This window comes from Leptodactylus fuscus, chromosome 4, assembly GCF_031893055.1.
Source record: "Leptodactylus fuscus isolate aLepFus1 chromosome 4, aLepFus1.hap2, whole genome shotgun sequence".
Lineage (NCBI taxonomy): Eukaryota > Metazoa > Chordata > Amphibia > Anura > Leptodactylidae > Leptodactylus > Leptodactylus fuscus.
The window spans coordinates 71120254-71147870 of NC_134268.1; the positions used below are offsets into that span (position 1 = coordinate 71120254).

General features: G+C 42.5%; 1 protein-coding gene across 1 annotated transcript in view; it reads left to right on the forward strand.

The window, feature by feature from the left end:
- Positions 1-27617, forward strand: part of COLEC12 (collectin subfamily member 12) — a 107029-nt gene that overhangs the window by 62155 nt on the left and 17257 nt on the right. The window contains exons 3-5 of the mRNA XM_075270647.1: positions 13783-13905; positions 16075-16173; positions 18669-19715. Of these exons, the coding sequence (XP_075126748.1) occupies positions 13783-13905; positions 16075-16173; positions 18669-19715 (1269 nt within the window). The remainder of the gene's footprint in view (positions 1-13782; positions 13906-16074; positions 16174-18668; positions 19716-27617) is intronic.

Consider the following 27617-nt stretch of genomic DNA (forward strand, 5'->3'; position numbering starts at 1 on the left):
TTCTCGCTTTACACAGTGAATGGAAGGAGGAGGGTTGATTCTGCTCACAGACATGTCTGTCAACTGTTGCTGTGTACAAAAGATTGAGGATTCTGCACACCTCCTAGCTAAAAAGTCTTCTCTTATATCTGTATGCATGTATGTACTTCTGACTGCTTGTGTGATTACAGATAAGATATTACTACAGTAGGGTTCACACTACCATTGGCGTCCGCTCAGAGTGTGTCCGTTTAAAAAAAAAAAAACTCTCATAACAGATTGCCCGTTATATGTCCGTTGCCCATAGACCTCAATGTTAAAAAAAAAAAAAAAAAAAAGACACTTTTTCAAAAAGTTCTGCATGTAGGATTTTTTGTCCGCTTGAAAACATGGACATGGCTGTAAACAGACACTAAAGGACACAAGATAAAATCCCATTGAAATGAATGGAAATTGCAAATGAACCAGCTAGTGTCCATTGCTAAAGTCTTGTACGGACAATAGCCACGGACACTGCTGAGTGGACACCAACGGTAGTGAGAATGCCCCCTTACAGACATTGGCAGCTTTACTGACTGTGTTCATAGATTGGTTTTATTTTCTTGTCTTTTATCTGCTTGGTTGCATGCATTTGCCCTGTATTTACAGACCAGTGTTCCAGGATCTGTTATATTAAGGTCACTTGGGATTTTCTCAGATATTTGTATACAGTTGTAGAGTTATTCCTGGCAGAAAAGCAGAACATTATGAGCAAAGGATGGGTAAGGTGGCAGACTGCGCCCTATTCTACCCACCAACAGCCTGAGACAGAAATGTGAAATGTGTTTCAGCCAGAATTTGATTATTAGCAGCAGAAAAACTGATAGGATCTCATGTATGAAGACCTATACTAGACTGCCCAGCAAGACCCTGAAAATATTTCAACTTTTCACAAAATTTCAGCTACCCTTTAAATTGTGTTTGCATTCTCTTCTGTAGAATTACTGTTGTAGATTTACATCATATTTTAGTACTGAATTTCAAATGAAGTTGATGTTAAAATTCCACATTTAAAATCTTAAAAACATACAGAGTTGCCTGTGGAAAGTAATTCTGTAATGGAAAAAATATGATCTGAAATTTACTGTAAACTTCTGCAATGAATTAGAAGATACATAGAAAATATGATACAACTCAGACAAGGGCCCAGAAAAACTTCATTCACCGTAGTCTATATGAGGCGAAGGGCATTTACTCCTATTTGTACAGGCAGAGCATTATTCCAAGTTGACGTACCAGGCCTCTGGCTTCTCCTGACAAGGTAACTGCTTCCTGGAATGAGGTGGACCAAACTGACCGGACGGAATCTACATGTAACTTGCTCTCCATGTCAGCTAGCTAACTAACTGCCAAAGAAAGAAACAAATCTTATACAGCCTTCATCCATACCTGGCATAATCTAAGCATTCATGCAACAGCTACACAGTACCAACATAACTCCTCCAATACAATACAATACTTAAGAACAACTACAATTCCACCTTACCCCTCGTTCACATCATTCCGTCCGGGGGAGTCCGCGTTGGGACCCCCAAACGGAATACCAAATGCAATTGCAAGTGCTATGCAGTAAAAGCACACGGACCCCATAGATTATAATGGGGTCCGTGTGCTTGCTGTGCACTGCCCGCACGAATCATGCGGACAGGAATGTAGATTGTGAACTACTTTCCTGTCCACATCATCCCTGCGGAGATCTGGCAAGCACACAGACCCCATTATAGTCTATGGGGATCCGTGTGCCTTTACTGCACAGCGCTTGCAATTGCGTTTGGTTACACAATGCACCTGCAAGAGAACACAGCAATTCAACACATTGTATTAACACCTCAATACGATACATCATCGCATCAGTCAGTGACATAAGCATGACATCACATAAACACTGTAATGTACTGCTACACAACCTGCATAGCGGAGGGACACCCTAAGATCACCCACCTAAGGTTGCTTATCTAAGTAGGTTAACGTTTACCTCCTTAACTGTAAAATTCTGGGCGTTAGCAAATCTGCTTCCTTGTTTAAGAGGAGTGATGGGAATGTCACAGCTTTGTCCCCAAGTGAGCTATGCATTACTCACATGCAAGTACTACATAAATGATCAGCTCTAGCAGCCAAGTTCATTTCTAAGATTGGCATGTTTCTTAGACATATAATGTGCCGAAGGTCACCATAGTCTTGTAAATTGTATAGGATGAATTCCACCACAGGATCTGAACATGTGCTTCCAGTTGGTGTAATGAGTCAGAGTATGTGATGAAATCCATGATGAAAAGCAGATGTTATAATTAAGTTCTGAAAAGTAGGAAAGGAACTTTTTCCCCCCAAAAAAAGAATGATGGAAACTATTTTTTAAGTTTATAACTTTAAATGTTTCTGTAATGAATGAATACTATTTCACAAAGTATAACATTGGCTGAAATGTTGATGTTTGCACCCCCTTCCATCTTTGTGTCTGATAGACTGCTACCTTGCACGGCATCTATGAAGGGTTAACCCCTCTGTACTTTATGCACATGGAAAAGGTGTGTGCATGAACCCTATATAGTGGTACAGAGTCCCTGCGATCCTGAGCTACAAATCCATTGGGGCTGTGTATCATTTAAGGAAAAAGCTACTCACCCCTGGCTTTATACAGTAGAATGGCCCCCATCAGTGGCTTTATACAGTAAAATGGCTTCTGGTGAAGTCTTTCACCAGAACATCAGTCCGGGTCTGCAGTTAGATAGATCAGGCTCAGATGAATCAAATGCTTTTTCCCCCTCTAATACTGAGTTCACACGGAGTCTTTTTGGACTGTATTTTGACGCCGAAGCCGCCTGAGAATCCGCTTCCAAAAAACGCCTCCCGCGGCTAGTAGTGACTGGATGCTGGTGCAGTATACCAGCATCAAGTCGCAGTATTCCACTCCAGATTAGGCCCAAATGAATGGGTCTAGTTGGGAGGGAGTCTCGTGCTCTGGACGATTCAGCTGTGGAATCCGCAGCAAGATAAGGCAGCTCCATTCTTTTTTCCGCAAGCGGGAAAAAAACGCTAATGGAAAAAAGTGAACGGCTCCCATTGAAGTCAGTGTGAGGCGTTTTTTGGAGGCGGATTCTTGTCAAAATCCTGTCCAAAAAACTCAGTGAGAACTCAGCATTATGCATCAGTTCCTCAGTTGGTGAGATATCACACTTTTTGTCAATTTGCAAATGACCTCTTTGGGACAGTGAGGGCTTTGTCGGTTACTAGAGATGAGCGAGTAGTATTCGATCAAATACCTCCCTTTGCATAGTTATTGGTGTACTCGGCCGAATACCATACGGTAAACATTCGATTCCCCTCCCACCTTCCCTGGCACTTTTTTTTACAACAAAAACTATGCAGGGTGGTGTTCACTCGAATATACTCACTCATCTCTGTCGGTTATTTCTTTGGAGCAATGGCATTGCCCTCATTGCTATAAATAGCGAATTTGCATATTGTTAGAAACAGCCATATCACATCAATGAAGCCACCGATTCACAAGGGGCTAACACTTTCATTCAGGTGACCCTAACCTATCTGTCGGCAGGGCTGGGTGCTGGTGACAGATACTCTTTAAAGGGGCTCTATCAGCAAAATCATGCTGCTAGAGCCCCACATATGCGTGCATAGCCTTTAAAAAGGCTATTCAGGCACCGTAAAAGTTAAATTAAACTACCCCGCCGTTTTAAAATAATAACTTAAAAAAGAATGTTCTCTACTTACGGAATGTGCACCCTGGGCGGGCATTCAGGGTGCGCTGTCTTCTTCTTCCCCGCCTCTTCTTCCTCTGACGTCTTCGGGTTCCGTCCTCCTCCGGCGCTTGCTCGCAGACACTGATAAAAAAAAAATAGCCCGGGCGCATTCGCAGTAGCATGCGGCTTCTACTATGGCTACTGCGCATGCGCCCGGGCTATTTTTTTTTATCAGTGTCCGCGAGCAAGCGCCGGAGGAGGACGGGACCCGAAAACGTCAGAGGAAGAAGAGGCGGGGAAGAAGATGAAGACACACCCAGAATGCCCACCCAGGGTGCACGTTCCGTAAGTAGAGAACATTCTTTTTTAAGTTATTATTTTCAAACGGGGGGGTAGTTTAATATAACATTTACAGTGCCTGAATAGCCTTTTTAAAGGCTATGCACGCATATGTGGGGCTCTAGCAGCATGATTTTGCTGATAGAGCCCCTTTAAGCACTAATATCTAGTTTGTTCCCGTTGAAATAGTGTGAACAATGATATGCAGTAGTGACACATAACCTATAAGTGTGAATTCTGCACTACAGTAAGCAACAGCGATGCATGAAAGCAGTAAATGTGGATTTTCGTTAGTAAATCAGAAATAAGAACAAATCATTATTTCATAAATTTTTGGACGAAAATAAGAAAAACTGACTTCCCTTAAATGTGTGCTAAAGTAGTGCAGATTTTAATGAAAACAGAATAAGTGTAATAGAAACATATGGACAAGTAGAAGGTCGAGGGCAATCCTCAGGAGGGAAGCAGATGTGGCGGATATTACAAAATACAGTACAGTAGGCCAATTGGCCCTCATAGCAAGGTTTAATCATGTATTTACTGGAGCAATGTAAACCTCAATATCCTAATGTTCATTGAAAATAACACCAAACCGATCCTGCAGGAGGTAGCTATATCTCTCTTACATTGTGCTGGCCTCAGAAGAACTTACTGACTGCTTATCTTTCATGGTAATTTCTGATTTCTTAAATAGTTAGTGAGATATCCCCAAAAGCCTCCAAGCCACCATGTTACCTGGGGAAAGATGTCTTCTGGTTACAAAATGCAGCAGCCTTTGTTGGCATGATAGAACAAAAGATCAAGATGTTAGCAAGGATTCTTGTAACCATAAACAAGCGCAAATCCACATTACAATAGTAGTAAAATTCATTGGGACTCATAGTAAAGTCAGGGATGGATAACTGAAACTGGCTGTATAAAGAATATCCAACTACTTTGCCTGCAAAAATTTATGGGGTGTCATTTTTATCAAGGCTCTTCATTTATGACAAGGTGCACGCAACCCCTCACCAGTCCGTGTGCATAGAGTGACGTTTAAGCCACCTATGAGCTATAGAAAACTGTATATGATGATAAATCTGGCGTGGGCACTGACCCTGGTCATAGCATGTCCCCTTTTTGTAAAATGGTAAGGTCGGCCATTGGACAAAATTTTTGAGACAATGTCAATTAAAAAGTCGAAACCCCCTGGTTTGTGCCTTTTTTTTTAAACCTGGTGTCGTTGGACAATAATACATTTCTAAAAGTTCTCTCATACCTATGTGGTCCTTATGGTGGCACCTTTGTATTCATCATATGACCATGGACTGATTTTTATCCAGATCCTGTCTGATACTGGTCAACCCCTTTAAATTCCATTATCAGACTTGTGCCAAACTGAAAAAAAAACATGTTGGACACAGTTCAACATAACAATGATCCACATTAAAACTCAGTCTCTGCTCAGTCACACAGAGATATTAAGAGGAAATTTCAAAAACAAAAAAGATCGGAGGATATGGGAATTTAAACTCATGATGATGACCTTTGACACACTCCAAATGGGTTTAAACCAGTCTCTGGGTTTTATGACGTTTTACAATAACTAGACACCACGTGACTGATCAAAGGAACCATAAACCCAGAGAACCTTCCTGTGAACTGATATATATGTTTTTTTGAACTGTCTATTTGCATGTTCTGCTTTCCATCTACTTTGCATCTAACACTCTATTCCTGTATAAATATGCTTGCCTTCAGATATTGTGTTATACCAGCCTGATGAAGGGATAGCTTTAATATCCCGAAAGCTCGCAATATGTCATCATTTTTTAAGTCAGCCATTAATAAAGGTATCAACCACTGAGGACTTCTCTCATAGTTTATTTTTATCAATTAACGAAAAGAAGCAAATGAGCAAAGCGGAAATCTAATATTTGGTGTGACCACCTGTTGTGTTCAAAACAGCATCAGTTCTTTTAGGTACACCTACCCGCAGTTTTTTTAAGAAATTGGCAGGGAGGTTGTTTCAAACTAAGCAGAGATCTTCTGTGAATGTAAGCTGGCTCAAATCCTTTAGTCTCTTCATGTGATCCCAGACTGACTGGATGATATTGAGATCAGGGCTCTGTGGGGGCAGTATCATCATTTTAGGACTCCTCCTCCAAAGAGCCGTCACACCAGATATTGATGTGATTTAGATTTCTCTTTTGTTTGTTCACTTAATTTTGCTATTCAACAAATATAAACTATGAACACTACTGTTTTTGAAACATCCTTACTTTGCAGCATCCCCCTGCACAGTACTGTACATTGCAATTATAACTTGAGCCTTGGAATTGTCACCCTTTAATGGCAGCATTATCATGTGATACTTGTGCTCAGGATGCCACCAGACATCAGCACTAATACATGTGGATAGCTCCTGGCACTAACCTAGCTACTGTATCATGGGTTAGTAATAGAGATGAGCGAACACTAAAATGTTCGAGGTTCGAAATTCGATTCGAACAGCCGCTCACTGTTCGAGTGTTCGAATGGGTTTCGAACCATATTATAGTCTATGGGGAACATATACTCGTTAAGGGGGAAACCCAAATTCGTGTCTGGAGGGTCACCAAGTCCACTATGACACCCCAGGAAATGATACCAACACCCTGGAATGACACTGGGACAGCAGGGGAAGCATGTCTGGGGGCATAAAAGTCACTTTATTTCATGGAAATCCCTGTCAGTTTGCGATTTTCGCAAGCTAACTTTTCCCCATAGAAATGCATTGGCCAGTGCTGATTGGCCAGAGTACGGAACTCGACCAATCAGCGCTGGCTCTGCTGGAGGAGGCGGAGTCTAAGATCGCTCCACACCAGTCTCCATTCAGGTCCGACCTTAGACTCCGCCTCCTCCGGCAGAGCCAGCGCTGATTGGCCGAAGGCTGGCCAATGCATTCCTATGCGAATGCAGAGACTTAGCAGTGCTGAGTCAGTTTTGCTCAACTACACATCTGATGCACACTCGGCACTGCTACATCAGATGTAGCAATCTGATGTAGCAGAGCCGAGGGTGCACTAGAACCCCTGTGCAAACTCAGTTCACGCTAATAGAGTGCATTGGCCAGCGCTGATTGGCCAATGCATTCTATTAGCCCGATGAAGTAGAGCTGAATGTGTGTGCTAAGCACACACATTCAGCTCTACTTCATCGGGCTAATAGAATGCATTGGCCAGCGCTGATTGGCCAGAGTACGGAACTCGACCAATCAGCGCTGGCTCTGCTGGAGGAGGCGGAGTCTAAGATCGTTCCACACCAGTCTCCATTCAGGTCCGACCTTAGACTCCGCCTCCTCCAGCAGAGCCAGCGCTGATTGGCCGAATTCCGTACTCTGGCCAATCAGCACTGGCTAATGCATTGTATTGGCGTGATGAAGCAGTGCTGAATGTGTGTGCTTAGCACACACATTCAGCTCTACTTCATCGGGCTAATAGAATGCATTGGCCAATCAGCGCTGGCCAATGCATTCTATTAGCTTGATGAAGCAGAGTGTGCACAAGGGTTCAAGCGCACCCTCGGCTCTGCTACATCAGAGCCGAGGGTGCGCTTGAACCCTTGTGCAGCCTCGGCTCTGCTACATCAGAGCCGAGGGTGCGCTTGAACCCTTGTGCACACTCTGCTTCATCAAGCTAATAGAATGCATTGGCCAGCGCTGATTGGCCAATGCATTCTATTAGCCCGATGAAGTAGAGCTGAATGTGTGTGCTAAGCACACACATTCAGCACTGCTTCATCACGCCAATACAATGCATTAGCCAGTGCTGATTGGCCAGAGTACGGAATTCGGCCAATCAGCGCTGGCTCTGCTGGAGGAGGCGGAGTCTAAGGTCGGACCTGAATGGAGACTGGTGTGGAGCGATCTTAGACTCCGCCTCCTCCAGCAGAGCCAGCGCTGATTGGTCGAGTTCCGTACTCTGGCCAATCAGCGCTGGCCAATGCATCCCTATGGGAAAAAGTTTATCTCACAAAAATCACAATTACACACCCGATAGAGCCCCAAAAAGTTATTTTTAATAACATTCCCCCCTAAATAAAGGTTATCCCTAGCTATCCCTGCCTGTACAGCTATCCCTGTCTCATAGTCACAAAGTTCACATTCTCATATGACCCGGATTTGAAATCCACTATTCGTCTAAAATGGAGGTCACCTGATTTCGGCAGCCAATGACTTTTTCCAATTTTTTTCAATGCCCCCGGTGTCGTAGTTCCTGTCCCACCTCCCCTGCACTGTTATTGGTGCAAAAAAGGCGCCAGGGAAGGTGGGAGGGGAATCGAATTTTGGCGCACTTTACCACGCGGTGTTCGATTCGATTCGAACATAGCGAACACCCTGATATCCGATCGAACATGTGTTCGATAGAACACTGTTCGCTCATCTCTAGTTAGTAACTATCACAATGACTCTTGTACCAGGATGGAATTACTTGCATTTCCCTCGGAGACCCAGACAATGACTAATTCATAACTTGTGACCCCACATCTTTTATGCACCAGAACTTTATGGAGCAGCAACTAATCATAATTAGTTTTTTCTTTACTAGCATTTTGGTCTAACAAATATCAGCAAATAATGAAAAGTACATATCTGTAACACAACAATTATATGAGGCATGACAATAAGCTATGCATATAGAAATTCTTTGTAAAAATGAATTTGTTTCCTTACCTGACCCATATGTGTAATAAATGATGTGTCAGTTGTGCGGCTATTATTTTATGTTTTACTAGAAACAGAAGGAAATGTTACATTGCTTTATTGTATGTAAATCTGGCTCACTCCTTCTTATTACTAAGGCCCCACGTTGTAGCTTTTTTTGTTGCAGATTTTACTATGGTTTTATGAGCCAAAGCCAGGAGTAGATTGAGCAGGAGGGAGAAATATAAGGCTGAGTTCACACAGAGTTTTTTGGTCAGGAATTTGGTCAGGAATCCGCCTCAGAATCTTCCTCCTTTGACAAAAAAAAAAAATGCCTCAAACGCCATGCGGATTTTCCACCTCCCATTGACTTGCATTTATTTTTTCCGGACAGAAAACACTTCACTTCAAAAAAACGGAGGCCGCCTCAGGTTCCGCTCCAAAAACCGGTAGCCACGACTGAAACCGATGCACTGCACTGACGTCCAGCTGCGCACTCCGCTCCAGATTAGGCCCAATGAATGGGTCTATTCCGGAGGATGGTGTGTCTTCAGGCCGAACCACAAGGCGAAACGGCCTGAAGAATGAGCATCTCTCTTCTTTTTTCCAGGAGCCGGAAGAAATGGCTCCTGGAAAAAAGACCTGAGCGGCTCTCATTGATTTCAGTGGGAGCCGTCTTTTTGGTCAGGATTTTGAGGCGAATACGGCCTCAAAATCCTGACCAAAAAACTCTGTGTGAACTTACCCCAACATGTCTGCTTTGATGTGGACACCGTGGATGATGCCGCCTAATGCTAATAGTTACCAGAGCTGAGGCAGGCCAGGGAGAGCCTACTACTCACCACTCCATTGTAGTATCTACCACAGCTGGAGTCTTCAGGCTGAATCTGGAGACCAGGGCATTATAGACTGGTCCTGGAAGTAGGAGGCTCTTCTCTTATCTCCTCTGTCTATTGTGAGGGTGTTCCAGCTATGGGAGGTTTGTATTTGGGGAATGATTTGTTGAAAGTTTAGCAGGTTTTATTTAGGGAGAATGCTGCTGTCAGATGTCTAGAAGTGGATAGGGGGAGACAGTAGAGGGGCGAAAATCCTGCAACCAGTGATGCTGTATTGTGGTGTTTGGTGCTTAGGTCTCTTGTTTTGTACGGTGGTGTTTGATAGTGCTGGGGTAAGATGTGCTTCTGTGGAGGTACTTTGCCCTGTATGATGATATTTGTTTGGCACTGCTACGGTGACATGTTGTGCGGTCTTTTGATGTTTGGCACATTCAGAGATGTATTTTGCGCTGCAATGTGGTATTTGATGTTGCTACTGGAATTACCATATGTGTGCTGTGATACCCGGTTGTTACTGGTGAGGATATTATGTATACAGAACAGTGGAATTTATATGACCCGCTGTAGGAATTCTTTGCAGGTCAGGCCCCGGCATCACAACTGGTGCAGCTTACATCAAAAAAGTTTGAGAAGCCCTACAATAGAGCATGCCATAATTTTTTTCATGCTGAATATTACTGAAATACAATCTGCCATAGGTGTCATGATATACATACATAATATTCTAACATTAATGTTCTTCATGATTTTATAACAAGGGAAGCGATGATGATGATGATGCGAGTAGTATGTCACCATCAGTAACAGACCTATCAACATTAAATTTAAAAAAATGGTTGAAGACATACAAAGAAATAAGACAATACAAAGATATTCCAGTGTTACATTGAACACAGTTATATTATACACTGCACTTTTCAGAAGTTGGAATATATATATGCAATGTGAAAGTGTCAGTGTGAATGCCATATTGAAACCATTGCATATGTTCAGAACTAAGGGATCCTAAAATGGGCCCAAATGGGGGTCCTAAGCTATTGGTTGGACACAACTAACCCTAGGCATGAAATATAGAAATATGGGACTGTGGCCCTAGTCAGAGACATATAAATATTTAATACAGATGTAAAGCATATCATGAATAACATGTAATATATGAATCTTTGGTGTTCCATGCTTTTATCACACATCCAATGAATATTTCTGGGACCCCCCCCCTCCCACTTACAAGCCAACTTGCCTGCCAATCAGGACTCTCCTGTTCTTCTGATAAATAGGGTTCCTAAGGTGAGACCCCTCTATTTCACATAAATTACACCTGTTACCCCTATACTAAGGGCTACTATTGTTGATCACAGTGGGTTAGTACCAGGCGACTTTGCTGCTACTTGCTGTGATCTACCGCCCACCTGGCTCACCCTACCAATTTTTGGACCACTTTGCTTCTTGGCTTCCCCACTTTTTATCCAGTGACATTCCTACCCTCATCATGGGTGACTTTAACATCCCTATTGCCCCCCCTCACTCCCCGGCTGCCTCACAGTTTCTCTCATTAACCACTTCTCTTGGTCTCTCACAATGTTCTTCTTCCGCCACACATATAGATGGTAACACGATTGATCTAGTCTTCCATCGACTCCTCACAGTCTCTAAATTTTCTAACTCTTCTCTGCCGCTTTCTGACCACAACCTTCTATCTCTCACCATCAGTGCTCTCTCCCCTTCACAAGACGCCCCTACCCATCACACATATAGGAACTTGCGTGCTATTGACACCCAGCACCTCTCAGATACTCTACAGTCCTCCCTGTCCCCCATCTCTTCAATCTCCTGTCCCAATCTGGCCACCAGTCACTATAATGAAACCCTCAAAAATGCATTGGATGAGGTTGCTCCCCCCTCCACTCGTAAAGTCCCACATAGGAGGCAGCAGCCCTGGCACACGCCACAGACACGATTTCTTCAGCGCTGCTCTAGGTGTGCCGAACGTCTCTGGAGAAAATCACGCTCACCTGCAGATTTCCTCCACTTCAAGTTTATGCTTAAAACATATAGCTCTGCCCTTTACCTCGCCAAACAAGACTATTTCACCGCCCTCATCTCTTCTCTCTCCAGCAACCCTAAAAGGCTTTTTGAAACCTTTCACTCCTTACTCACACCCAAGGTGCAGACGCCATTCACAGACCTTAGTGCTGATGACCTGGCCATGTACTTCCATGATAAAATTGACAAGATCCGTCAGGAAATTACTGCCCAAGCCCCAGGTGGCATTGACTCCCACACCTACGATAGTACTGATCCCCTCACCAGCCGCACTTCAGACTGTCCATTCTCATCTTTTGAACCTGTCACAGAAGAGGAAGTCTCCCAGCTACTTTCTTCATCTCACCCCACAACCTGCAGTAGTGACCCCTTCCCCTCACACCTTCTCCAATCTCTGTCCCCTGCTGTCACTACTTACCTTACTAAAATATTTAACCTCTCTCTCTCTTCTGGAATCTTCCCATCCTCCTTCAAGCATGCTGTTAAAACCCCGCTACTGAAAAAACCCTCCCTGGACCCATCCTGTGCTGCTAACTATCGACCCGTCTCTAACCTCCCCTTCATCTCTAAACTTTTGGAACGCCTGGTTTATTCTTGGTTAATCCGTTATCTCTCTGCTAACTCTCTGCTTGACCCCTTACAATCTGGTTTCCGCTCTCTGCACTCTACTGAAACAGCTCTCACAAAAGTCTCTAATGATCTACTAAAGGCTAAATCCAATGGTGACTTCTCTCTTCTTATTCTTTTGGACCTCTCTGCAGCTTTTGACACTGTTGACCATCAACTTCTCCTCACTATGCTCCGCTCAGTTGGCCTCAATGACACTGCGCTCTCCTGGTTCTCCTCTTATCTCTCAGACCGCACTTTCAGTGTATCATTCGCGGGCTCTGTTTCCTCCCCTCTTTCCCTTGCTGTTGGGGTTCCTCAGGGCTCGGTCCTCGGCCCCCTGCTCTTTTCTCTCTACACAGCCCCCATTGGACAAACCATCGCCAGATTTGGCTTCAGGTACCATCTTTATGCTGATGACACCCAATTATACACATCTTCCCGTGACATCACCCCTGCACTCATACAGAACACCAGCAACTGTCTCTCTGCTGTCTCTAATATCATGTCCTCGCTCTATCTGAAACTAAATCTCTCTAAGACTGAACTACTACTGTTTCCACCATCTAACAGATCTGTCCCTGATATATCCATTGCAGTCTCAGGCCTTACTATAACTCCTCGGGGTCATATTTGACGCAGACCTTTCCTTCACCCCTCATATTGAATCACTTGCACGTTCATGTCACCTCCACCTCAAAAACATCTCCAGAATACGCCCTTTCCTTACCAGAGATACACTAAAGACACTTATTGTCTCTCTGATTCATTCTCACCTTGACTACTGTAACTCCTTACTAATCGGTCTTCCCCTCACTAAACTCTCCCCTCTACAATCTATTCTGAATGCAGCGGCCAGGCTCATCTATCAGGCTAGACGCTACAGCGATGCCTCCGGTCTGTGCCAGTCACTACATTGGCTGCCTATTCATTATAGAATAAAATATAAAGTTATTACTCTCATCCACAAGGCTCTCCATAATGCCGCACCTCCCTACATTTCTTCCCTCATCTCTGTCTACCGCCCAACCCGTGCTCTCCGCTCACTCAATGACCTAACACTTACATCCTCTATTATCAGAACCTCCCACGCTCGTATACAAGACTTCTCCCGAGCTGCACCACTTCTCTGGAATGCTCTACCCCGGACAATAAGATTAACTCCCAACTTCTACAGTTTCAAACGCAAACTAAAGACGCATCTTTTCAGACAGGCCTATCACAATTCCTAATGCACAAAATTGTCTGAACACTGTATAAGCAATGCCGCCCCTGCTACCTCTTGTGTCACCCCCTCTACCTCATAGATTGTAAGCTCTTTTGAGCAGGGCCCTCAGTCCCATTGTGTGAAATGACGTTCTTTGTTATGTATGTCTGTATCTGAACCCTATAAATTGTACAGTGCTGCGGAATATGTTGGCGCTATATAAATAAAATGTATTATTATATTATTATTATTACTACCTTTAAGCTGTAATGCATGGTGTGGTCTCAGCTTTAATGTGCTCAAACATTTATCTTTGTTAAACCTTTTGTCTACCATGTCTATATAATGTTGTATAATATTCTTTTTTAACAGGCATACAAGAAGGAACCCAGTGTACGAAGTGCAAAAATAACTGGGCACTGAAATTTTCAATCATACTGCTGTATATTCTGTGTGCCTTACTCACTATCACAGTGTCCATACTAGGATACAAGGGTATGTATAAGTAATTTATAATGGTATTAAACATGTCATTTAATCATGAGGTCAAGAGGATATCAATGTGAGGCATAACATATATGTAAAAGTGGTAAATCTATGCACCAAAAATTACAGCTTTTTCCTCCTTTTGTTTCTCACTTGGCACTATTCCTAAAAGTTGGTGGGGGGGTCGGGGAAAAATGGTTGAGGTCTCACAGCTCAACAAATATAATGTTATTAACCCCTAGTTGGCATATATTCCAGTTTAAGGCACAGACACTGCCCGAAATGTCTGAAAATCTTTAAGAGGTTTTGGCGCTTCTCATCCCAGTGTGGCAGTAATAAAAATCTTCTCCATTATATTTGCTGATTCATTATTTTTGGCCATTGCTAGTCTTTTTTGGCTGTACAATAGTGGTTCCCCACCCATTTGTAGTGACTCTGAATATGGGCTTAGGGGATAGTCAGATTTCCAGTTTTCTATCATAATATTGTTGTCAGGTTATAAAACAGGTTCCTTAGTTACAATCTGTTCACTTCCGCTTATTATTAGGCGATCGCTATTTCTGCAATATACTAATGTAACAAGTGACTGCAAATCAGGGCTTCACTTATTCATATTTTTATAGTAAAAAAAACCTACAAAAATATCTATATTGAAAACTGATTAGGGCGGGTTCGACTTTGTGTCCGGCTAAAAAAAAAAGGTTTCCCCGTGGACAGTCAGAATATGCACACATTTAAGTGAATGGGTTTGAAAGCTGACCGCCGGGTTTCCGTCTCCTGTCCAGTTTTTCAGGGCCGGACGGATTGGCTAAATCGGAGACCGGGTGCAGGTGTGAACCCACCCTAAGGGCCCCTTCACATGGAGTTTATGCTCTGTGTATTCTGTCTACGCTCGGTGTATTCTTTCCATTTTACACGTGTAAAAATAAAGCGCGTTATACAAACATGCCATTGAACTCAATGGCTAACTACATTTTACACGTATATTTTTACATGTGTAAAATGGATGGAATACACAGAGCGTAGACAGAATACACGGAGCGTAAACTCCGTGTGAAGGGGCCCTTAGGTAAAAATACACGTGTAAAAATAAGACTCCCATTGACTTCAATGACATTTTACAGGCGTATTTTTACATGTGTAAAAAATATCATTGAAGTCAATGGGAGTCTTATTTTTACTCCGTGTGAAGGCTCCCTTAGCCTGTAAAGCAAGCAGCTATTTCTAGAGCTTCTGTTTATTCCCCATAGATTGTAAGCCCTCGCGGGCAGGGCCCTCTACCCCACTGTGCCAGTCAGTCATTGTTAGTATTATATCTACCTGTATATTCTGTGTACTGTATGTAACCCCCAAATGTAAAGCACCATGGAATTAATGGTGCTATATAAATAAACAATAATAATAATATTTCCATGCTGGAGGCAGCCATGTATATCCAATATAAAACTATAGCACAGTAGATACAATTTACATTATAGGTAAAATTTTATGTTGATGAATTTGTCATGTTATTAGACTGTCTACCCAAACTTTCCACCTCCTATTAGTTGGCTTAGTTTATGTTGGAAAACACACCGAAATGTTGGTACATGTCTGTTGCACAGTGTTGCGACAGTGCAACTCAAATCAGGCCCACTTTCCAGCAGTTCGCACCTCTTTCCAATGAGGTCACACACCTTGTTCATACAAGGTTTTTTGCCTCACATTGTGATGAATTGTGGCTTATTCTGCTGAGCGAATCTTCCCCAGTTTTTATACATGACATTTACATTACAATATTATTGCATGACCATGTTCTAAGGAAAAAATATTTGAAATCTTATTCTGCATTAAATATCATACATGTTATTCCAAACCTTTTTAGCATACTGTTTCCTAATGTATAATAAAAAGCATGCATTTACATACCAACATACAGTTTTTGTAGACTATTTTGGCACTAGACAATGAAACAAAGAGACAGTCATTTCATCTACAGTGTTTGTTAGGCGCCCCAAAGTTCACTAATCTCTAATCTTTTGTCTAAGATTTTACAGTCAGCTCTTTTTTTTCTATCTGAGAATGAATTGGCAGAAGCCAGGGCCTGATCTCACAGAAGGGTTGTATGATCCCTGACAGTAACTATACAAATGTCTAATAACATCTACGTCAGCTAACGCTTTGTCTCTTCTTTTCCAGTTGTAGAAAAAATGGATGGTGTTTCAGATGACATAGAAAAGTCGCACAGAGGTTACAATAATAAGATAACTGAAGTGGAGCAGAACCTGAAGAAACTAGGTAAAGTTTAATTGACTCAGATGGACTGAATCCAGTCTACCTCTACTGAAAATCTTTAAACTTTAACCTTACCCCGCATTACAAAGAGAGCAAGGGTCCTGTAAGCTATGAACTATGTGACAAGATGGAGGTCAAAAAAGACACTGGGGAAGATGTCATCACAATTCTGTATCAAGTTGCAAAAAAAAGGAGAGTCTCCCAAATGTATTATCTATTTTAGACTTTATGTCTACCATGACAGTATTAATAAGCGTGAGTTACATGGCTAAAAGAATTCATAGAATTAAAGATGTGCCATTTCTGATACAATTTACTGCGTTATCACCAAATCATAATTCTTCTGAGACCCCACGTTGTGGAGATGCAGTTTTTTTGTTGCAAATTTTGCTGTGTTTTTTCAAAGCTAAAGCCAAGAAAGGGTACAAATGGAATGGAAAATATAAAGGAAGCTTCTTATACTTTTCCCTTCTGCTCAATCCACTTCTGGATTTGAAACAAAAAAAGTGGCATTTCTGTAATGTGGGGCTTCACGCCCCACATGGCGTCCCACAGCAAAAAAGCGTTTTGGAAAAAACTACGGCGGCAATGCATCGTGGTTCTTCTCACAGCGCTTTTTCAGCGAGTGTTCAGCTAGCGTTTCCGTAGGTACAATTGACTTGCCGTGATTACCAAAACCACAACATTTTTGGAAATCACTGTGTGTCCACTGTGCATATTTTTAAAAAAGTGGGGATGAGATTCACTAGAATCCCATCCACTTTGCTGTGACTGTAAAACACATTTTTTTTCGGTGGTGTTTCCGCCACCTGGGGCAGCGGCCTCAATTGATTAATCACATTTTAAAGTTTTGTCAGATACAGAAAATTACATATGATCACCCACTCACCAATTTGGGCCAACAGCCAAACAATTCCCCATACCTCAGCTCTGTAACCTCTGTGAATGTGAGATGGCACTAGTAAGATGGCATGGCTTTAGAGTGGACTAAAGCTTTCATTCTTGGGTATATAACTTTCTCTGATTCAGTTTTCCACTTTCTTTTTTCAAAGCAACAATAATTTCATAAGAGAAATACAAGCGGAGATACATAAGGACAGTAGCAAGGGGAACAGAAAATAAAGGAGTACAACAGTAGGATCAAAAACAGGAAGGGGAGGGGGGCTGAGGATCACAAATATCACATGGCATATAAAAAAGGGGCATCACAGGGCTTAACTCGCATGTCCCAAGCTGTATATACATGTACAATCTAAGTAAAAAAAAATATTCAGTTAATTATAGAACATTCCCTAATACCATAACCAGTGCACCTCATCCTGCACACTTCTCAAGATCCGATTAACACAAGGGATCTTCCTGCTTCTTCCCCAATACTTTGTGTATGAGACCCGAGTTATAAAGATACCCACTCTTTATCCTAAAGGCGTTTTGTCACAGTTCGCTGGGAGAGTGAACTAGGAGTTCCACTGATCCCAAATTTTAGGAAATTTGGCCTCCTTATGGAGACAGTGTATTATTGACTGATTGTATCCAATCTTGAAACTCAAGAGAAACAGAGGACATTGAAAATCTGCCCATGGTTTTCCTGGCAGAGTACAGAGCCTCAAACGCAAAATTTATGAAAGAAGGGTACAATTCCAAGTAAACAAAAAGCAGGCAAGTCTTGGGGTTATCAGGTATCACCACTCCCATCTTATCATAAAGAAATCTCCTCACCTGTTTCCAAAAGCCTTTAACCATAGGGCAGGACCATAGCAGATCTTAGTGCAGAATGGATATTGACTGTCATCCAGGGGACTCCAGTAGGAACTTAGAGATGGTAAAGGGGTTGTGAACAAAAATGGTTCCTAATTGAAGTTGGAGATAAGGCAAATGGCAGTCACTAACAAGGAGAAACGTCAACTGCTAGAAGAACTGAAAGACTTCTTTCCCATCACATCTCCCATGTAGAATACATCTTTAGCCTTCCACAAAGTCACATTGGGTAGATTCATGAGTTATGGGGACTATTTTTCCAGAGAAAGCTATAGTGGTCAAACCCATCATTATAAAAGGACTTTCAGACTTGGGAGCAAAGTAACAGGATTTGATGTAGGGTAGAATGTGCTAACCATCTACTCCCCAAACCTCCTGCTCCAGATAACAGAAGGAGGCCTGGGAGAACTTAAGGACCAGACTAGTGGAGTTTTCTAATTTCTTAATAGATTTTTAAATTCAAACAATAAAAACAGGAACTTTCAGTTTTTGCAAAATCTCTTATGTAACAAAACTACTTTTGCCAATGTCTCCTGTTTTTCCATCCTTATGCATGGATTTTTTGGATGGGAAATTTATCTCTAGAGATTTTTTTATAGCATTTCATTAGGGTGACTGGAAAGCATTTCATCATGAGTCACTGAAACAAGACCTCAGTTGATGGTAGAGAAGATAAATATATGGCAACATTGCCAATTTGACAGTGTATCACTTCCTACCATGTGGTATATATTTTGCAGATGATCAAGCTGGAGAAAAGTCAATCAACACTAACACAGAACTCTCCGGTGTGAGGTCGGATATCTTAGCGATTCGCCAACAACTACGTGAGATCACAGAAAAAAGTAGCCGGAACAAAGAAACTCTGGAGAAGCTACAAGAAGCTGGTGGACTTATAGAAGCAAAACAAAGCCAAATGAAAAGCGCTGTAGACAATAACTCTCTGATGATCAATGGAGTCAATCAAACATTACAGGTATATAATAGTTATGTTTCCAGTTTACAGCAGGACACCAGCAGCCTGCAGACAAATCTTCAAAGCCAAGTGCAGTCAAGCAACATACTCACTATGAGTATAAGTAACCTAAACTTGACGCAGACCCAGCAGAGGACAGTTATAAGCACTTTGCAGAGGTCTGTGGATGACACCAGCCAAGCCATACAACGTATCAAGAATGATTTTCAGAGCCTTCAACAAGCTGTTCTTCAGACTCGGAAAGATACAGACTGGTTGAAAGAGAGAGTCCAGAACTTGCAAAGCATTGCAACCAATAACTCCGCTCTTGTCAAGGCCAACAATGAGACTGTAGAAGAAATGAACAACCAGCTCAATAATCTTGGGATTCAGATTGAAAACATTACATTGACCGCACAAGCAAATGAACAAAACCTGAAGGATCTCCAAGATTATCATAAAGTATATGAGAATAGGACAAATGTCAAATTCAACTATTTGGAAGAACGTTTCCAAAAATTTGAGGAAGATATAGTAGGCATTATTACCAATATAAGTTACACTGCCCATCATTTAAGGACGCTGACTAGTAACCTCAATGATGTAAGAACAACTTGTACCGATACACTGAGTAAACATACAGAAGACTTAACTCAGTTGAATAACTCTATCTCCAGTATTCAGGTAGACACGTCTTCCCTCAGGACTCAACAGGATACAATGAGACAAAGATTAGATAATGAAGTAGCCAATTTATCAATTATCATGGAAGAAATGAAGTTGGTGGATTCAAAGCATGGACAACTAATAAAGAATTTCACGATATTGCAAGGTAAGGTCTTATTCACTTTCTTTTAGACAAATGTTTCTGTATTCAGCTGCTAAAATGATTATTAGCTTACAGTTGCGAGAAAGAATATTGAAACAACTACTTGCTATTGGACATAAATAGAGATCATCACTTTGGTAGTTTTATGGGGTGCTTTGTAATATAATATTTAGAGACGTACAGGGAGCAGCTGTTAGGGAAGTTAGTGTAACCCATTGTCCATGGTATAACTCCTCCTTGAAATACTGTAACATGTATGATTGATGGCCTACCAGTGTCTAAATTTGTAGTCATAAATACAAATCTAAAGATGCCCAAATGCTTTCAATAGCTGTTGACCAAACTGTCATTCCCCCTGTGTTCCCCATAGACATGCACTCTTGTTTTGGTAAAAGGCAGCATACTGCAAGTAAAGACAATAAAATTAAACAATCAATGCTCCATCTTTCTTTCCTCTGACAACATCTGTCGAGGGAGAGTCAAGAGGTCCCTCATACATGTAAGATAGTAAACTGGTCCTGCTGAAAATGTTAGACCACAAAGATGGGGTAAGGCTAAGGCCATTTATTTTGCAGATTTTGTAGCTGCAGCCGATGGGCAGGTTCACACCAGTGCCCGTGTCCGCTTTAGGCAATCAAGGCCGGTTTCCGTCTTCTGCCAAGAGAACCTGGACAAGGAACGGAAACCCGGCAGTCAGTTTTCAAACCCATTCACTTGAATGGGTTTGCAAAGTGACCACCTGTGAGTGTCTTCTACCTGACCGCAGCGAAACCAGATTTTTTAATCGGACACAAAGTCAGACATGCAGGACTTTGTGTACAGTTAAAAAAAACGGTTTCACCGCAGAGAGGCACAAGACACTCACAGGCAGTCACGCTGCAAACCCATTCAAGTGAATGGGTTTGAAAACTGACTGCCGGGTTTCCGTCCCCTGTCCAGTTTCTCGGGGAAGAAGACGGAAACCCAGCAGGATTGCCTAAACGGACACGGCGCAGGTGTGAACCTGCCCTAAGGCTGCTTTCACATGGTAGTGTTTGGTCAGTGATTTTCATCAGTGATTGTGTACCAAAACAAGGAGTGGGTTAAATACACAGAACAGGTACTAATATTTCTATTATACCTGATCTTTATGTAGTCTCCACTGAACAAAATCACTGACCAAACTCTGCCGTGTGAAAGCAGCCCTACCGTGTTTTTTTTCCAATATTTGTTTCCAGTTTATGGTATAGAATATTACATGGTGTGATTATGTGAATAAAAATTAAATATGTTATAGGTTTGAGAAGGCATGGAGTAAAATTATAAAATAGTAAATAGCTGTTAAAGTCTAAGAAAGCTATTGGTATTTATGCTGTGGCTATGCCAAAAATATTTTCAGAAAATAGAAATAGAAAAATTAATTTCATTGTAGATTTATTACACCATATAGTAAAGCGTTTGACTGCCCTATCATATGAGCTGAGGATCTTCTACTGGTTCCATGTACCGATTTGAAATGTGACCCAGAATCAGTAGAGGGGATCACTTGCTATTGAGGTTTTTGGCATTTGGATACATTGATAAGAGCAGAGTTTATGAGCACTTGCACTTGTTCTGGGAAGGTGACGAGTGGACCCTTGGAGTAATTACTAGAGATGAGCGAACAGTGTTCTATCGAACTCATGTTCGATCGGATATTAGGCTGTTCGGCATGTTCGAATCGAATCGAACACCGCGTGGTAAAGTGCGCCATTACTCGATTCCCCTCCCACCTTCCCTGGCGCCTTTTTTGCTCCAATAACAGCGCAGGGTAGGTGGGACAGGAACTACGACACCGGTGACGTTGAAAAAAGTAGGCAAAACCCATTGGCTGCCGAAAACATGTGACCTCTAATTTAAAAGAACAGCGCCGCCCAGGTTCGCGTCATTCTGAGCTTGCAATTCACCGAGGACGGAGGTTTCCGTCCAGCTAGCTAGGGCTTAGATTCTGGGTAGGCAGGGACAGGCTAGGATAGGAAGGAGAAGACAACCAACAGCTCTTGTAAGAGCTAAATTCCAGGGAGAAGCTTGTCAGTGTAACGTGGCACTGACGGGCTCAATCGCCGCAACCCAGCTTTCCCAGGATCCTGAATGGAATACACTGTCAGTGTATTCCCGTATACCCGATATATACCCCGATACCCGTTCCAACGGTGTGCCCCCCCACCTTCACCCCAGAAATACCCTGCAAGTCCCCTAGCAATAGAATTGGGGCTATATACACCCACAATTTTTACTACTGGTATACAGTGCCATTGTCTGACTGGGAATTCAAAGAATATATTGGGAATACAAATACCCTCATTTCTTGCTACTGCCATATAGTGCCAGTGTCTGACTGGGAATTCAAAGAATATATTGGGGTTACGTGCACCCACAATTTTTACTACTGGTATACAGTGCCATTGTCTGACTGGGAATTCAAAGAATATATTGGGAATACAAATACCCTCATTTCTTGCTACTGCCATATAGTGCCAGTTTCTGACTGGTAATTCAAAGAATATATTGGGGTTACGTGCACCCACAATTTTTACTACTGGTATACAGTGCCATTGTCTGACTGGGAATTCAAAGAATATATTGGGAATACAAATACCCTCATTTCTTGCTACTGCCATATAGTGCCAGTTTCTGACTGGTAATTCAAAGAATATATTGGGGTTACGTGCACCCACAATTTTTACTACTGGTATACAGTGCCATTGTCTGACTGGGAATTCAAAGAATATATTGGGAATACAAATACCCTCATTTCTTGCTACTGCCATATAGTGCCAGTGTCTGACTGGGAATTCAAAGAATATATTGGGGTTACGTGCACCCACAATTTTTACTACTGGTATACAGTGCCATTGTCTGACTGGGAATTCAAAGAATATATTGGGAATACAAATACCCTCATTTCTTGCTACTGCCATATAGTGCCAGTGTCTGACTGGTAATTCAAAGAATATATTGGGGTTACGTGCACCCACAATTTTTACTACTGGTATACAGTGCCATTGTCTGACTGGGAATTCAAAGAATATATTGGGAATACAAATACCCTCATTTCTTGCTACTGCCATATAGTGCCAGTGTCTGACTGGGAATTCAAAGAATATATTGGGGTTACGTGCACCCACAATTTTTACTACTGGTATACAGTGCCATTGTCTGACTGGGAATTCAAAGAATATATTGGGGTTATAAATACCCTCATTTCTTGCTACTGCCATATAGTGCCAGTTTCTGACTGGTAATTCAAAGAATATATTGGGGTTACGTGCACCCACAATTTTTACTACTGGTATACAGTGCCATTGTCTGACTGGGAATTCAAAGAGTATATTGGGAATACAAATACCCTCATTTCTTGCTACTGCCATATAGTGCCAGTTTCTGACTGGTAATTCAAAGAATATATTGGGGTTACGTGCACCCACAATTTTTACTACTGGTATACAGTGCCATTGTCTGACTGGGAATTCAAAGAGTATATTGGGAATACAAATACCCTCATTTCTTGCTACTGCCATATAGTGCCAGTTTCTGACTGGTAATTCAAAGAATATATTGGGGTTACGTGCACCCACAATTTTTACTACTGGTATACAGTGCCATTGTCTGACTGGGAATTCAAAGAATATATTGGGGTTATAAATACCCTCATTTCTTGCTACTGCCATATAGTGCCAGTTTCTGACTGGTAATTCAAAGAATATATTGGGGTTACGTGCACCCACAATTTTTACTACTGGTATACAGTGCCATTGTCTGACTGGGAATTCAAAGAGTATATTGGGAATACAAATACCCTCATTTCTTGCTACTGCCATATAGTGCCAGTTTCTGACTGGTAATTCAAAGAATATATTGGGGTTACGTGCACCCACAATTTTTACTACTGGTATACAGTGCCATTGTCTGACTGGGAATTCAAAGAATATATTGGGGTTATAAATACCCTCATTTCTTGCTACTGCCATATAGTGCCAGTTTCTGACTGGTAATTCAAAGAATATATTGGGGTTACGTGCACCCACAATTTTTACTACTGGTATACAGTGCCATTGTCTGACTGGGAATTCAAAGAATATATTGGGGTTATAAATACCCTCATTTCTTGCTACTGCCATATAGTGCCAGTTTCTGACTGGTAATTCAAAGAATATATTGGGGTTACGTGCACCCACAATTTTTACTACTGGTATACAGTGCCATTGTCTGACTGGGAATTCAAAGAGTATATTGGGAATACAAATACCCTCATTTCTTGCTACTGCCATATAGTGCCAGTTTCTGACTGGTAATTCAAAGAATATATTGGGGTTACGTGCACCCACAATTTTTACTACTGGTATACAGTGCCATTGTCTGACTGGGAATTCAAAGAATATATTGGGGTTATAAATACCCTCATTTCTTGCTACTGCCATATAGTGCCAGTTTCTGACTGGTAATTCAAAGAATATATTGGGGTTACGTGCACCCACAATTTTTACTACTGGTATACAGTGCCATTGTCTGACTGGGAATTCAAAGAGTATATTGGGAATACAAATACCCTCATTTCTTGCTACTGCCATATAGTGCCAGTTTCTGACTGGTAATTCAAAGAATATATTGGGGTTACGTGCACCCACAATTTTTACTACTGGTATACAGTGCCATTGTCTGACTGGGAATTCAAAGAATATATTGGGGTTATAAATACCCTCATTTCTTGCTACTGCCATATAGTGCCAGTTTCTGACTGGTAATTCAAAGAATATATTGGGGTTACGTGCACCCACAATTTTTACTACTGGTATACAGTGCCATTGTCTGACTGGGAATTCAAAGAGTATATTGGGAATACAAATACCCTCATTTCTTGCTACTGCCATATAGTGCCAGTTTCTGACTGGTAATTCAAAGAATATATTGGGGTTACGTGCACCCACAATTTTTACTACTGGTATACAGTGCCATTGTCTGACTGGGAATTCAAAGAATATATTGGGGTTATAAATACCCTCATTTCTTGCTACTGCCATATAGTGCCAGTTTCTGACTGGTAATTCAAAGAATATATTGGGGTTACGTGCACCCACAATTTTTACTACTGGTATACAGTGCCATTGTCTGACTGGGAATTCAAAGAGTATATTGGGAATACAAATACCCTCATTTCTTGCTACTGCCATATAGTGCCAGTTTCTGACTGGTAATTCAAAGAATATATTGGGGTTACGTGCACCCACAATTTTTACTACTGGTATACAGTGCCATTGTCTGACTGGGAATTCAAAGAATATATTGGGGTTATAAATACCCTCATTTCTTGCTACTGCCATATAGTGCCAGTTTCTGACTGGTAATTCAAAGAATATATTGGGGTTACGTGCACCCACAATTTTTACTACTGGTATACAGTGCCATTGTCTGACTGGGAATTCAAAGAGTATATTGGGAATACAAATACCCTCATTTCTTGCTACTGCCATATAGTGCCAGTTTCTGACTGGGAATTCAAAGAATATATTGGGGTTACGTGCACCCACAATTTTTACTACTGGTATACAGTGCCATTGTCTGACTGGGAATTCAAAGAATATATTGGGGTTATAAATACCCTCATTTCTTGCTACTGCCATATAGTGCCAGTTTCTGACTGGTAATTCAAAGAATATATTGGGGTTACGTGCACCCACAATTTTTACTACTGGTATACAGTGCCATTGTCTGACTGGGAATTCAAAGAGTATATTGGGAATACAAATACCCTCATTTCTTGCTACTGCCATATAGTGCCAGTTTCTGACTGGGAATTCAAAGAATATATTGGGGTTACGTGCACCCACAATTTTTACTACTGGTATACAGTGCCATTGTCTGACTGGGAATTCAAAGAGTATATTGGGAATACAAATACCCTCATTTCTTGCTACTGCCATATAGTGCCAGTGTCTGACTGGGAATTCAAAGAATATATTGGGGTTACGTGCACCCACAATTTTTACTACTGGTATACAGTGCCATTGTCTGACTGGGAATTCAAAGAATATATTGGGGTTATAAATACCCTCATTTCTTGCTACTGCCATATAGTGCCAGTTTCTGACTGGTAATTCAAAGAATATATTGGGGTTACGTGCACCCACAATTTTTACTACTGGTATACAGTGCCATTGTCTGACTGGGAATTCAAAGAGTATATTGGGAATACAAATACCCTCATTTCTTGCTACTGCCATATAGTGCCAGTGTCTGACTGGGAATTCAAAGAATATATTGGGGTTACGTGCACCCACAATTTTTACTACTGGTATACAGTGCCAATTTCTAACTAGGAATTCAAAATGCGCAAGGCTCCCGGAAAGGGACGTGGACGAGGCCGTGGGCGAGGTCGGGGGAATGGTTCTGGGGAGCAAGGTAGCAGTGAAGCCACAGGGCGTCCCGTGCCTACTCCTGTGGGGCAGCAAGCATTGCGCCACTCCACAGTGCCAGGGTTGCTTGCCACATTAACTAAACTGCAGGGTACAAACCTTAGTAGGCCCGAGAACCAGGAACAGGTCTTGCAATGGCTGTCAGAGAACGCTTACAGCACATTGTCCAGCAGCCAGTCAGACTCTGCCTCCTCTCCTCCTATTACCCAACAGTCTTGTCTTCCTTCCTCCCAAAATTCCGAAGCTTTACAGAACAATAACCCAAACTGTCCCTGCTCCCCAGAGCTGTTCTCCGCTCCTTTCATTGTCCCTCAACCTGCCTCTCCACGTCACGATTCCACGAACCTAACAGAGGAGCATCTGTGTCCAGATGCTCAAACACTAGAGTCTCCTCCATCTCCGTTCGATTTGGTGGTGGATGACCAGCAACCCACCCTCATCGACGATGATGTGACGCAGTTGCCGTCAGGGCATCCAGTTGACCGGCGCATTGTGCGGGAGGAGGAGATGAGACAGGAGTTGGAAGAGGAAGTGGTGGATGATGAGGACACTGACCCGACCTGGACAGGGGGGATGTCAAGCGGGGAAAGTAGTGTGGATGTTGAGGCAGGTGCAGCACCAAAAAGGGTAGCTAGAGGCAGAGGCAGAGGTCAGCAGCTTAGGCGAAGCCAGGCCACACCCGGAATCTCCCAAGATGTTCCAGTTCGTACCCAGCCCCGAAAAACTCCCACCTCGAGGGCACGTTTCTCGAAGGTGTGGAGTTTTTTCAAGGAATGCGCCGAGGACAGATATAGTGTTGTCTGCACAATTTGCCTCTCGAAATTGATTAGGGGCTCTGAGAAGAGCAACCTGTCCACCACTTCAATGCGCCGTCATTTGGAATCCAAGCACTGGAATCAGTGGCAGGCAGCAACGGCAGGACAAAGGCCGCCTGCCGTTCACGCCACTGCCACTGCCTCTGCCACTGCCTCTGCCTCTGCCACTGCCACTGCTGACTGTGCTGGCGATGCACTCCAGAGGACGAGCCAGGACACCACTTCATCTGCCTCCGCCACTTTGTTGACTTCTACCTCATCCTCCCCTGGTCCTGTCTTATCTCCTTCTCCTGCACCATCAAAGGCACCATCAGGCGTTTCTTTACAACAACCCACCATCTCTCAGACATTGGAGCGGCGGCAGAAATACACTGCTAACCACCCACACGCGCAAGCCTTGAACGCCAACATCGCTAAACTGCTGGCCCAGGAGATGTTGGCGTTCCGGCTTGTTGAAACTCCCGCCTTCCTGGACCTGATGGCAACTGCGGCACCTCGCTATGCCGTCCCTAGCCGTCACTACTTCTCCCGGTGTGCCGTCCCCGCCTTGCACCAGCACGTGTCACTCAACATCAGGCGGGCCCTTAGTTCCGCGCTTTGCACAAAGGTCCACTTGACCACCGACGCGTGGACAAGTGCATGCGGACAGGGACGCTACA